This window comes from Rhipicephalus sanguineus, chromosome 1 (genome assembly GCF_013339695.2).
Source record: "Rhipicephalus sanguineus isolate Rsan-2018 chromosome 1, BIME_Rsan_1.4, whole genome shotgun sequence".
NCBI lineage: Eukaryota > Metazoa > Arthropoda > Arachnida > Ixodida > Ixodidae > Rhipicephalus > Rhipicephalus sanguineus.
In genome coordinates, this window is record NC_051176.1 from 92,327,300 (window position 1) to 92,341,784 (window position 14,485).

Consider the following 14,485-nt stretch of genomic DNA (forward strand, 5'->3'; position numbering starts at 1 on the left):
CCACCACGACCACCACTAGACACCCGATATCCCGCCGTCCTTGCGCAACACGTCGCGAGTTCGTTTGCAGCATGAAAGCCCTGGCTTGTTCCCACAGGCTAGAAGACCCCGGGTCGCCGGGACTGCGCCGTCAACAGCAGCAGAGGCCGGGCCGCGCGAGCAGTGGCGGCCACTGATAACGGTGCCTTCGGGCCGGCGCGCGCGACTCGTCCTCGCCTTGGCGCGACTCGATTCCCACGCCCGCCTCATCGTCGAGGTCTCGGCGCGCGCGCGCGATCCTCGGAGAGCCACTCGATGGATGTGCTCGACCCGCAGCCGACGACGATAAGGCACTCGGAGGGCGGCCAAAGAAGGACGAGATACACCCTCGCAATCTCGGCGAAAAAAGAATCAATTATATGCACCCGCACGAGTGGCTGCGCTTCTTGCCTTTCACGTGCTGCTGTAGAATGTAACTGCGCCACGGCCGAGCTGTGTATATATACTCTGTCTCACGCCAGAGAGATGGTTATGAGAAGAGTGTTACGTTAGATAAGGCAACGCTTACGGGACAGTGCAACGGCCTGGATGCATATGCCGGTTGTGATGAATGAGAGCGTTTCTATGTGAAGCACTTCTTGGTTGACTGCATAAGGGGACTGCCGTATACATCCGTATGTTGAAAAGGAAAACTGAAAATTTTTGGCACCGCCGTTCACCGTTACGCTTTGTGTCGTCGAGGACTAAAAAGTGATATACGGCTGCCAACCATTTGATAGGCAAGTGGTCTCCCACATATTTAAGTATTAAGTTATTTCTAGGGCAATCTCTGCGACTGACTGCGCTGGTCTAACTGAATTTTCCGCACTAATGCTTGCAGGGGTTTATCGTTGGTTTTCTTGCAATACGCCAGAGCTAGAGGCTAAATTTGTTCCTGCTATTCGGACAAAACGTCTTTGTTTTACATCACAAACGTTTTACCAAAGTTTTGCTATCACTCCCCTCATTCTAACTGTATTAAAACAATGCGACCTAGCGATTCAACGATGATACTTTAAGAGACGAACTGTTGATATCGTCTTGGTGACCGAGGCACTAAGGTTTCTCGCCCAAGCGTTTCCTGTGTACTATGGCTTTTGTACACCACATAGCGGATGACAGAAATGGTGAAGAAAGGATTTTCCGCAGTTATGTTTGGAGAGTGCACCAGCGAACGAACAAAAGATGTCCCATGAAGGAAGCCCACACGCAGGACGATGCACTATAGAGCGCTGTTTTCGCCGTTGAGCAGGAAACAAAACACAGCACGCATTGCCTCCCGATCCTAGTTGGTCGTGCCTGCAGGGTGTATATCCGAAATGCCGATGCCTTCAAGAAACACACAAACGTGTGTTTGTTCCACCTCGTTTAATCCAGCCTTGCATTGTCGTGGCGCCCTGCATAAAACGACTGATCATTAATGCAGTTTTCTTTTTAACAAAATACGGCAAGCAAAAACAGAAAGTGTGAAATGATATGCAATGAAAACGATATAAGAGACTGTGGCTACAACCGCGGTAGTAATTAGTCACAAAGAACCATCTTTTTTCTCTTTTTTTTCACGAATAATGCCGATTCGCTGACCCCCCCCCCCCCGTACACACACACACACACACACACACACACACACACACACACACACACACACACACACACACTCTCTCACTCACTCACTCACGACATGTATTTAAGCGCAACCGTCTTTCTTGCATAAATTCCATAATAAGTAGAACGGCAGATGGTCGGTTTGAAAACTAAACCGCTGCGTTAATTAAATCTGTTTAATAAATCGTTGCGCACTGAAACTGGCTTTTATATTGAGTTGGCGTAGAACACTAATGTTTCGCACGAAAGCCAGCATTCCCGAAGGCGAAGTGCGAACTGCTTAATACGCGTTGCCTGTGCCACTTTGATTGGTGGCGCCGCTAAGTTAGTATCATCATCATCATCATCATCATTTATTAAACCCTTAAAGGCCTTAAACAAGGCATTACATAAGGGGGGGGGGAGCAAATAAATATAAGTACATGTCATGACACAAATGCCTTGACACATGTCATGACACAAAAGTACAGCATGACACGAAGATAGGTGTAAAAGTACAAAGCGATAGTGTAACGTTATTCTTTTGGTCAGAAAATAAAGAATACATCCAGACATGTGCATGGGTATAGTATTACCGCTGTGACAACAAGTGTTGCATAAAGCAGTAATTTTATTGAACTGGATGAATGAGAGAAATTCCTGCCAAGATACCCAAGCATGCGGTTGGCGTTATTTATGGTATAATCAATGTGAATTTTCCAGGATAAGAAAGAAGAAATGTGAACACCCAGGTACTTGTAAAATAACACAGTTTGTGGCAAGTAGAAAGCTCGTTCAAATTACGAGAAATGCGCATGCGCCAGCACTTACTACTGTTTAGTTTTACGTTCCAGATATTAAAACAATCCAGAATCTTGTTAATGTCGGACTGAAGGCAAGAGGCATCATTATCGTCGTTAATTTCACGGTAAATAACACAGTCATCAGCGAAAAGATTAACTGAAGAAGAAATGTTACCCGGTAAGTCATTCGCATAGATCAGAAAGAGGAGGGGCCCAAGACCGGACCCCTGAGGCACGCCAGAACGGACAGCTGAAGGATGCAAATCAAAGTTGTTCACTGTTAGGAATTGAGAACGGTTTGAATGAAAGCATGGCATGCATGAGAGTCAATTACGTGCAAATTACGTGTAATTTTGATTTCTACAAAATGGACATGCCATAAATTGTGCAGCCCTGCAACTTTCCCATGGAAGTTGCCATCAAGTCGATAATAAAAAGTTCACCAAGAAGCTTTTGTTACTCTTTTCAATGTAAGAATGCGGCAAGGTATTTCCACATCGACGTAGAGCGTATGCGAACACGACAGGTGCCTTGCTGTCATAGCTTTTTAAGTGAAAAATCTGCATATCCTAAGAAAAAAAAAAGAAATGTTCTTTATAGCCAGTGCCCAGGAGTTAACCTATAGAACTAGATTGGAGTTAGCCTGGAGTTAGCCTGGAGTTAGCCAGTGTCATACGCTGTCTTTAATATCATGCACATACGCACACATTGCGTTTTCCACTACACATGTACAAAAGAGCCGCAACCGCAACAGAAGCAAGCCGAGCGAACATTACGCTACGCATATATTCGATAGATCCTGTTCAGAGTGGGTGGGTTTTTTTTTTTCTTTTTTTTTTTTCTTTTTTGAACTGCGACAACATATAGCCGCGGAGTCGTTAAATCCTCGTTCGCAAAGCCACGGCGCGGCGAGTACGCGCCCTTCGCGACGCCCTTTCTGCGCCCTTGGTCGGCGACCGAGAAAACTGCTCCCCGGTGGCAGAACGACGACTCCTTGCCTCGTTGGTGACGGTAAAGAGGGTGGGATACCCTGGCCTCCTTCCTTTCCACCCGCCGCACCTCACCGGCTAGGGTTCACCTCCGGGGCACGGGGCGCGGCGCCCTCGTACACCGCGTTAGCTGCGTCGTCGCCGCAGTCACCGAACCCTCCATCCATGCGAGCACGGGGGGAACCACACAGACCACCCTTTATTCCGTCGTGGTCGGGCCCCTCGCCTTGCTGCAATGCTCTTCCTTCTTCCCGCTGCCTCGAAAGAGGCCACTCTTCTCTCTTTCTTCCGCCGTGGTGGTGGAGCGCTCCCTCGGTTACTACTACTTCCTTTCCCGTCGGTGCATGGTGCGACACGGTCTCGACCCCGCCTCGCCGCCTTCTTCCGAGTTTCGCAGAAGCAGGCAGCGATTCGGCATAGAGCCCCCCTCCTCCTGTCGAGGGGCGCGCAGATCCCGTGGTTCGTTGGCCGGGGTCACGGACGTCCTCTCGGGAATCGCAGAAGAAATAAATAGAAGGAAGGCAGGGTCGCTGAGAGTTCCTTCCACAGTGCGGGCTGGTATCAAACAATTCGAAACTGGAGTCCCCTCTGAAACAGAGGCAACAGCGAAGGAGCGACGTCTTTTCGGATGCAGAGAAAGCTGCACGCATGCGCTGAACCTGTCAAATCGGAGCACGATGTCGAGAGCCAGAGAAAAAAAAAAAGAGGACTTATTTGTTAAACAACGATCGACACATTGTCGTTCGTCAATTCGTCCCGATGTGTTTTGCGTGGTTCACACTCTTCGGGGCATGAAATCTGCCCAGGCACGCGCTGTTTTCGCCACACAGGTGGGCTGCAGTGTTTGTTCGTTTGTTTTCTTTTTTCTCTTGAAATACCAACGAACCAGTTCTATGCGGGCTATCTCGGCGAGATTAAGAGGAAACGCAGTCATAGAAGTGCAATATACAGCACTCACGGATTGAAATGCGAATATTTAGGGTCAAGTAATGCGCGTATACTTTCGTTTCCAGCGTCGTCGGTTCATGTAATATCGGTGTAATGTTGACACCGATATGTTGACACCGGTGTAAGTTCGTGCTTCTTCTGGCAACCAGCCATGAGCGAAGCGAGCGAATTAGAACAGGCATCCACGCATCACTGCTCGCAAATGTCAGCAGCGATGTATTTCAACTCGCATGTGCTCAAATGTATGCCAGACTTAATTGACGACACGTATACACACAGAGTTCCGCTGCAAAGACTGTAACCGTCCGGCGGAAGTAATCTTTCTTGACGTCTTTGCACAAATAACGAGACCCGGACCAAATTTTTATCGGCGATAAGAGTTAGTCAAGAGCATGCGTTCGTTGACTGCGATAAAAAAAAAAGAAAACGCTTGTTGTATTGCGTTACAGTGCTGTTCAGATTAATACACATTGGTTCGCCTGAACGGTGAACCCAACCTCGGTATTTAAATTAGGGAAAGAAGGCTGTGAAGAAGGCGAGGAGGTACAGGAGGAAGAAAATTTCCCCACAGCTGGCCTTCCGATCTAACATATAGTACAACGCACGAAAATTTACGAATAAACAGTGAAGAATTTTTTAAATGATGCCTTCCTCAATATCCCTCGATTACCTCTCCGGACGTCACCGCATTTAGGTTCGACTGCGCGGGCTTCTTGCGTTAATTGTTTCTGCAGTTGTCTTTCTTAAAACTGGAAGCTGCTTTCACTAAGCATCCTGTATATATAAGCCTGAAGCTACAGCTGTGCACAGTGCAAATAAATTTTAATAAGACTCAGCTACGAATACAGACTAGATGAAACTTTTCCTATACTCACCCAGCTCGACAAGTATATATACTCCATTTGCGCAGTTATTCCAGCCATTTCCGTTCCGTCGTCGCCTCACGATCACCTCTCTCGTGTCCCGCTGCTAAGCTCGAGGACGCGGGTTCGATTCGTGGCAACGACGGCCGCGTTTCGATCGAGGCGAGATGCAAAAAACGCCCGTGTACTTATATTTAGGCACACGTTAGGGAAACCCAGTTGGTCAAAATTAATGCGGAACCCTCCCCTGCGGCATGCCTCATTATCATATCGTGGTTTTGGCACGTAAACCCCGATATTTTTCAGCTATCTCTACCTCTTTTCAAACATGCGTGAGAATTTTCACGCGTTATCCTTCAGTGCCCGACAGACAGCACTAACCGTCCATACTAAAACGTGTTGCGCCAGTGGAACAGCCGGAACAAAAGAAGTGGGAAGGGCTGCCCCGTCGGAGACCGGCTGCGCCATGGGAAGAGCGTGAGCGCCTGGAACAGCTCCAAGAGTCGAGGCTCGAGGCGCGACACTCACGGTGCACTACCACGGCTGCAGCGAAAAGTGCACGCTCCCATGCTCCTCGGAGAACGTAAAAAGAAAACAAAAGAAAAGCTGCTCATTCAAGGCATTTCTACTATCACACGGGAAAGAGAAACGCCCCACCGTTGTTATCGCAAGCAGTCTATAATGTGTTACGTAATAAATAGGCAGGAGGACACTAGCGCGTTTATCTTCACGAGTGCTATTTTTGCGGCTCTGTCCTTCTCTTAACTCCGTACTTAACTATGTCTTAGATCGCTTTCTTTTCCCTCTCATTATTATTATTTTTATGTACTAATCGACGGTGTCATTTTCGCTAACATTTGCTGGCAGGCATAGTTCTTAGGTGTAACAGCACAAAACAAGAAACCAGTGAGACATGCAGCACTCTGTCCTGTGCATTCTTGGTGTCTTGTTACGTTTGTGCTGTTATACCTATGAATTAGTCATTTTCTCTGAATGCAAACAGTTCCGTTGTCTCTGCACCGGCCACCACCTAAGTTGTAGCACGACCGTGAAGACGGTGACGGCTTGAGCACTCCTGACAGAGTATATAGAACCAGATACGTCACGTTACGGAGTTTCACAAACACTGTACTCGTCTAGCGTGGCGCCTTCTATTTTCTATACTTCCTTTCTCTTCTGCTGTCTTCACCCGGCGTACACCGTCTCCAAACACTGTATCCCCCCTTTCTAGACTGGCCTAATCTTTACTTACGCAACAGTCCTGTGACCTTGTAAGCTTCGTTAATGTTTTCAAAAATCGACTGTGACAGACTACACGTAATTCCGCTTCTTCAATGGAATCCCTACAAGTGGCCGACAGTATGTTTCAAATCTCATGCCGCAGTAATGTACAATTCACTAATTAACAAAATACCAACAATTACTTTTTCTAGCTAATCACTCTAGTGTACATACAGCAGTTTAGGAACAAGTAATGTGCAGGGCAAGGTGAAGAAGGGCCGAAAGATGGGCAGGGCATAGTTTCCACGCTTGTTCGTTTATTTTGCGAAATACGTTACTCGTCGAGTATGAACCAACTACACCGCAACGTAGTAGTACAATTTGCGGACTAGAACACGTGAATTTGATAGGTATATTCATTTGGAATAAACTCCGAGCTGACATTGATTTCTGAGTATGTTGTAGGCGACGTGCAAGACCTGCAAGTGCGCTCCTCCACACAGCTAATCCGGCCCAACTAATGTGGCGGGCTTCGAGCTGGAGTCGGTTGGTTGACGGGTTTATGGGATTTAACGTTCCAAAGCGACTCAGGTTATGAGAGACGCCGTACGGTGCAGGGCTCCGGATAATTTCTATCACCTGCGGTTCTTTAACGCGAATTGACAACGCACAGTACACGGACCTCTAGCATTTCACCCCCATCGAAATAAGACTCGCGTCTTTAGATCAGCAGCCGAACACCGTAACCACTGAGCTACCGCGGCGGCATTCGGACGTAGTCGCATTGGTTAAATCAAGTTATGTCTGTGGCAAAGCCTGCTTACGAAACATTGAAGTGAACTGGTTTTGCAGTTCACTTTGTCCCGCGCTGCTTGCGAAGGCGTTATGGAAAACAAGTGAAACAACAGTGCTGCGCTTTGCCGCAAGTTTGTCCGCGCTCATAAAATAAAATAAAAGGAACTGGCACTTATTCTAAATCCCTTTCAAGAGGACGCGCCTTGAGAACTCACCGGCTTCACTTCAGAAATTGCACATTATGACCTAACAGATAGTTGGATGTTATAGTGAAATGCTGTTAAGTAGTAATTAAGTTGTAAGCCTGCAAGTTACGTAGTTCGATTTCTAGAGCAAGTAATGTTCCCATCTTCGATAAACCCATGTAAATTCAAGGAGTAGAATTATGCTATCGCCTCGGTGCATCGTACGATAGAATATGCACACACACACACACACACACACACACACACACACACACACACACACACACACACACACACACACACACACAAAAACGCGCGCGCGCGCGCGCGAGCCCCATTAACACAAGTAGCGGCAGTACAGCGGGCGCAGAGAAGAGAAAATGTGAAAGGAAACTGGGGTGGGGAAGGGGGAGGGATTGCGCCGAGCCAACATAGCTCCAGAGACACATCTCGAGTGAATTCCCAACCGTCGCCGTTTTGAGCGGCACCCACTTTTCTCTGCGAACCAGTTCCGAACGGCGGTTCGAAGGGAAAGCCACGAACGACACGCACATGCAGAAAAACAAGCGGCCCGAAGGAGCGGCAACTAATTAAGCTCGCTGACGGCATGGGTGACGAAGCAACGTTAGCTTCAACCGGATGACACAAAAAGAAATGCAGGGGCGAAAGGTGGAGGGATGCCGGGAGGGGGTAGTCGAAAAAGAACGGGCGCGTCTTTGTAAACGATAGAGGCATCGTCAACGGCGCAGTGCCTAGGCCTCGCCCAACGGTTAAAATTCCAGCCACCCTTGGCGCTAGTGCATTTAAATGACCGGGGAAGCCGCGCGAGGAACGAGGACGATGGAAGGGAAAAAGGAAAAAAAGAAAGGCAGACCCGCGAAACGGAAGGGACGTGAAAGAATAAATTGAAAAGAAAGCTAATATGTCAAACGGAAAGAGCTCGCGTCGGCTCGGAGAGGGACAAGCTCCTCATTCAGAGGACGCCAGAAACGGAAGATGGACCCAAAAACGCCCAAGTAGACAAGCAATCGAAAAAAAGAAAAAGAGGAAAGGCGTCCTCCTCGCCTCGACGCCGAATGCGGAGAGCGCGGCGGTTCCCAAGAGCAGCGAACGGACCTTCGTGGGAAAGCGGCAGCAGCGGAGACGGGCGCGGAGAGCAAGCGAGGAGGCAGGCTTTCCCTCTCGGTGACGTCTTCAAGGTCACACGCAAATCGTCGCCTCCTCTCCACCCGCGGCGCCCCGCGCGCGATGGCCTGCTTTTGTTTCGCCCGCCGCCGAGTGTCGGCGGTCGCCCCGTGTCGCACTACTGTCGCCGGCACTCTGGCCGTGGGAAAACGAAAAAAAAAAAAAGAGACGTAGCGAAGGGCGCAAATTCGCATCAACGGAAAATGGAGAAAACAAACCGCACGATTAATTACGGAGTGATCCGTGCGCATAGGTCGCTTCGCGGGGAAAAATGCGGATAAACGAGACACGCAAGCCCTCACCGAAAGCCTTCTCCACTGGCGGAGATACATAAAGAAAGCATGTTCTCCGTCGTTTCGTCGCACTTTTTGAACGTTGCTGGAATGATCGGCGAGGAAAGCTACATAATTTCCGGCGTTCGTGGGCTGCGTATCCGTGCACAGTACTGGCGAGTGCGACACTGAACAGCGCTGTATTTTGTAGACGTCACAGGCTCCGCGTGATTCACTAGTCTGACGCCGTTGCCCGCGCGCCCGCTGATGGCATTTTTATGCTGATGCGGCCATCCCGAAGAGCTAACTCCGGAAGCGCTCGCACTGCGTGCGCGACCGCTGTTAACTGCGCAGGCGCAGGGTGCGCAACTGACGCGTTTCGCTTGGCTGGCAGCGAGACAGCGACGCACCTCTGTGCGCACGCAACCTCCCGGGACTGCGAGTAGCGGGGTCACGATGCTCCCGCTTAGTATGACCCAGAGAATTACATACCCGCAAGACACAATATGATAGCGGTGATTGAGACGCATGTGCTAGCGCAAAAAACCTTGTGATTTCTTTCATTATTTTTTTCCATTTACCTTTGCGGGACGTATTGATACCGGCGATAGACTAATATGAAACTGTGTTGAATAGATGAATACGCGGACGGATATGTCCCGGATCAAACTCTTGCAAACTCTTTTAGCACCACACTCTCCCTTTATTTATTTATCGTTTAGTGCGGTTGTCTCCTGCTTGTATGACAAGTCGCCGGAAACAACAAGTGCTACAAGCTCTAACAAGTAACTTCATGTGTTTTCTTGAAATGTGCATTTAAAAAGAGCTCGCAAAATACTCATTAGAAGCAAAAAAAAAAAAACGCGGCTATCGAAACGGCCGTTGCTGAATGCAGAAGTGGCAGGGCTGGAGTCCCGCGGCTAGCGAAGAGAAATTCCCACGGAGCCCCTGAATTCCCACGGTTAAGCTCCGCCGCAGTGCACGCAAATGTAGTGTGGTGAAGCTGCGCGAGATGGCGTTGGCGCTGAAAAAATAACAATAGAGAAAGCCGTTGCAAGCCAATCGGGCGCGCGGTGTAACGTGCCCGAAGGCCTTTCCCGGCCGCTCATTGGCTGCGCACGTTGCGCGGGAAAGCGGCGCGCGCCTCCTGGCGCCGCTGCGCCGCTTGCAAAAGAGAGGGGCTCCTGGCGGGGCACTTAATGGCAGCGGGTGAGCGGTTGGCGTCGGTCACAGCCTCTGCTGCCTCCATCTAGTCGCCGCGGTCGGGTCCGCTTGTGTGCGTGTTTGTGCTGTGTGCGCGCGTGTGTGAGCCATGTCGCAGACGGAGATTATGTCCCAGGAGGTCTTCCAACGTGCCGTCAAGAAGGGCGACGCCAGCGAACTGAAGCGGCTGTTGCAGCGCTGGGAGGGCTCGCTCAACGTTAACCTCTACGACCACGAGGGCCAGACGGCGCTTCACAAGAGCGTCATGGAGGGCAACCTCGAACTCGTCAAGCTGCTCGTCAAGTTCGGCGCCGACACGCGGCTGGCCAACAGGGACGGCTGGTCGGCGATCCACATCGCCGCCTACGGTGGGCACCAGGACATTGCGCTGTATCTCATCTCCAATAGCGGACCCCGTCGGTAGCGTGTGGTGCTGGGACAGTGTGCGCGATGCTCCTGCGCCGGACCAATCAAATCTCAGGAACAGACTACCGACGACGCCTTCTCTCAGCCCGCCGGCGTGCTCGCGCCGTGCGCAAGACCCGGACTCCGGCGCAGGCAAGGTACCAACCACACCGAACCAAAGCATGCCACGATGACCCACCTCTGCATCGTGGCACGTTTTGCAGAGCAAAAGCCTCATGGCAGTCTGTACATACTCGAACGTTTTTGTGTATGGCTACATTTCCAAAGGCTGTAGCGAACAAGTTCCTCCTTCGTATTGACTAGTAATGCCGCTTTAGTTATGTCACGAAATATTGTTGCTTTGTTTCTTTTCTGTTCTTTTTTTTTCTCTCTCTCTCCACGAGACAATCCTCGTCGCAGGGCAGCAGTATGCGCAGGCCAAGCGTGCGCGCGACCGCCTCCTCTCCGCTCCAGACCTGTCTAATCTCATTCCCAGCATAGCGATGCTATCGGTGGATCTCCCGTAGGCCCTCCCCTGCTCGTATTTCGCTCCTCTCGCAGCGCCGGGCCCATTGTGAGCAGCGCTAGCTGAGAAGCGAAAACCGGACTAGACCGGACGGCGCGAGCAACTCTCCTCCACCGAGAGACGCGCGCGCTGCTCTGCTCACCTCAGGGTCACCTTTTCGCATCCCGTAAGGTGTCGCGCCTCGCTTGGCTGCTCGCGCTTGGCGCGAAGAAAACAAACCCTGCCCGATGGAGGCGCCGGCTCCCGGTCAGCACCTTCATCTACGGTAACCGTGTCATTATTCAGCCGAAGTTTTGGCACCCGCCTCGTTGCGAGTAATCTCTCTCCCGCGAAAATTTCGGCGCCTTCTATGCACGTTGAAGAAATGTGATCGCCAGGATCATTTTCGAAGTCATTCGAAAATTTTTCCAGGCCATTGGTTGTCCAATGCGCGTACGGTGAAGTTAGTGGTTTCTTGTGGTGTCTGGATAATTTGATGGATATCTCGAGCCATGAGTGACGCCCGCAAGATGCTTCCAGCAAGCCTGGTTTGCTCTGCAGCCACGGGGGCCGGAAAAGGGCTGCTGAGACCCTCTGATCAGGGGAAAAAACAACGGGAGTCGTCTTTTCCATTGTTACGGTCTATTCGGTAGGTTTGGCTTCTTGAAAACTCCATGACCACCTGTAGCCCATCTGGGTAAACTTCTTGATTTTTTTTTTTTTTTTTTTTGGTATATAGTCGAGACTTACTTTTGCAACTGTGTTGTTTCAGGTCATCCAATAATCAAGAATACAGCAGCCTATGCTGATGCTTAAGAGTGATTCGTCGCATTTACTATCCGTAGTCATTTGTGTCTCTTACACGATGCCAAAAACGTCGTGGTTTCCGTTTTGCAGGTCTCGCTTACTTTATTCCTTTAACTTTTTCCGATGTTACATACTGCCTCTCTACTCAGTCCATGGCTGGTCGTTCTTTGCCGATACCCGTCGCGCGCAGCAAACGAAGTCGTTTGCTGAGCGCTGCGTGTGCTCCCTCGTCTTCCTGTTTCGAGTGCGCTCTCGCGTTACGGAAAGCGTGCAGGTGTTCCTTGAGCTGCTGCACACGCACATTGGAGCGGCTCTCGTCACAAAGAAAAAAAAAAGAAAACGAGCGATGATCCGCCCCACTTCGTCCGATAGGGAATATCGGGAAGGACTCGCGTGAATGAAATACCGTTGACGAGAGCGTGCACAAGTGGACCCGCCACCAGTCTCTGTTCTATGTGTTTGTTTCTTTTTCCTTGGCTCCCGGCTTTTCGGAACGCTCGTTGCAACCATTCGACGTAGTTACGTACCGGATACAGCAGTACGGGTCGCGCGACGTTTCGAGCCAGCGCAGCTCGCCGTCCAACAAACGACACGGGACTGCGGGGGTGCCAGCGAAGAAAGGAGCGCCGCGTTTTCCGTAGCGATGGGAGCCCAGTACGCCACCTCCGCAGGGCTTTTTTTCCGCAACTCCTCAGGACACGGACACAGCCGTGCCACGCCGATCATTCCTTCACGCTTTCGTTTTTCTTTCTTTGTTTTTTCCACTCGCACCTTTTATTATCGTCATCTCTTTTGGCTAGGCTGTGTGCGCGGCGGGAAAACGATTTGGTGCGTCATTAGCGAGCGCCCACACGGGACCGGCCGGTGCCCGTTTTCTCTTCTTTCTCACGGCCTCTCTCGATGTCCTCGTTCCGAAGGAAATGCGCCGCCGCAGCCGCAGCCTGTGCATGCGTACGTTCTCTGTGTGTGTGTGTGTCTCTCACTCGGGCCGATTTCCTTCCCTTCGTGCAATCCATCGACGCGCGGAAGACTTTAATGCGAGATGGCAATCGTCCAGTGCGCCTTGACGGGCTGTTGCACCGAGGCCTGCCCTTCCTTCCTATTCTGCCACTCCAAGGACGCCCGTGCTATTCGCGTGCACAATGGGTCGTGGCCGCTCCTCGAGCGCATGCCGCCTCGCTGTCAGGAACTGGGTTCTCAGTAGCGGCCCAGATGGGATCGCGGACACGTAGCTCGACCTATCCAGTCTGTCTCTCTCAAGAGCGGTGAGCCGCCAAGAAGGTGGACTGCTCGGGCTCGGTGTTGGGCTGCCGGCGCAACACCGCAATCGAGGATACCGTCCCTGTATTGTACGCGGCTTATGTTTCTACTCCACAATCTCTTACGCCCCCCTCCACCCAAAGAAACAAAATGCATACCTCATCCGCCCCAGATTCTTCGTTTTTTTGGAAACGAAGCAATTATTCGTGGCTAGATCCCTGGTCCCGTTGCTCTGTGTAACCATTGTGGTCAACGTAGACGGCGAAGAGAATGGATGTCCACAAGTTCCTTCCGTAGTATACTTTCGATGCACGGTGCGCGATGTGTCAGCTCTCGGCAGTGGTGCTCCCGCTGAGAACGAGCTTGAAAGTTTGTTTCGCGTGAAAATATGGAGTATGGGCTGTCACATCGACAGTGTTTGTCTCTATGCCTCTTTTTTCTTTTTTTTGTCTGTACTTTGGAAAAAATATCGCTTGTGTACGTTGGCTTCAACAAAGGAAGAAGTGTAGTACATACTTCTGTCTGTTCATACTGAATATTGTTAACCAAGAATGTCACTTTCAGTCTGTGCAAACTGTGAAAAGAAAAAAAAAATAAGCGAGCGGCCGCTCATGTTGCCCAGTATTTTTACTTTTTTTTTTTTTAATGGCTCCCAGGCAATGTCAGATTCCTGTACAGCCTCCTCTATTTGGTCCACGCTAAACGTGGCGTGTGTGTATGTGTGTACAAACAGAATGAATGACTGCGCAACACGTTGTTTGATTAAAATGTTTATTGTTTGCTAAAAGAAGAGTATTTTTTCGTTCCATGCTGCCTCCGACCTCTTTCCCTCTGGGAAACGTCGAAAAGGACCCAGCAGACGCGGTTTCAGCGAGACGCAAGCTCTTTTTCTCATTCTCCGCCGCCGACTTTTTTACCTTCCTGTTGCGAGAGGCAGCAGGAGCTGCGACAAGGGCCGTTTTCGTGAGCTTTGAGCGGAAGAATTACAGGGAAAATGACAATAGGCACACGGCAGTTGTATAATAGCGCAGGAAATAATTATACGTATACATTAGGATCGAGGACTTTGCGGGACGTTACGGTGCTTGTCACTTGACATTTAGTACATCGATTGTACGGGTGCGCAAATGTACAGTACAGTCGTGGACCACCATCAAGTCCGTGCCAACACAGAACGTTCACCATTTCGATTCCATGGAGACGCATTGCTTCGGGTCTGCGGGTACCATAATCGAAGAAAGGTCTCAAACGTTGGACACGCTAGTCGGTCGCATGAAACTCGCGATTTCAGGGAAGTCATTTCGCGAGTAATTGGGAATCAAGGATAGCGAGAACGCAGCCATCCCTAACAGCTCACCCTGAAGCGAGAGCTATGGAAGTGGCCATGTTTGTGTGTACGCCAAATGGCCTTGGAGTGCACATAAGCACACCGTATACGTTAA

At 50.3% G+C, this 14,485-nt stretch overlaps 1 protein-coding gene across 1 annotated transcript; it reads left to right on the forward strand.

Annotated features, from left to right (window-relative positions):
• Positions 1-10,047: 10,047 nt before the first annotated feature.
• Positions 10,048-13,833, forward strand: LOC119394070 (notch-regulated ankyrin repeat-containing protein). The gene has a single exon (XM_037661292.2). The coding sequence runs from the start codon at positions 10,176-10,178 to the stop codon at positions 10,488-10,490; it is 315 nt and encodes a 104-aa protein (XP_037517220.1). The 5' UTR covers positions 10,048-10,175; the 3' UTR covers positions 10,491-13,833.
• Positions 13,834-14,485: the final 652 nt, after the last annotated feature.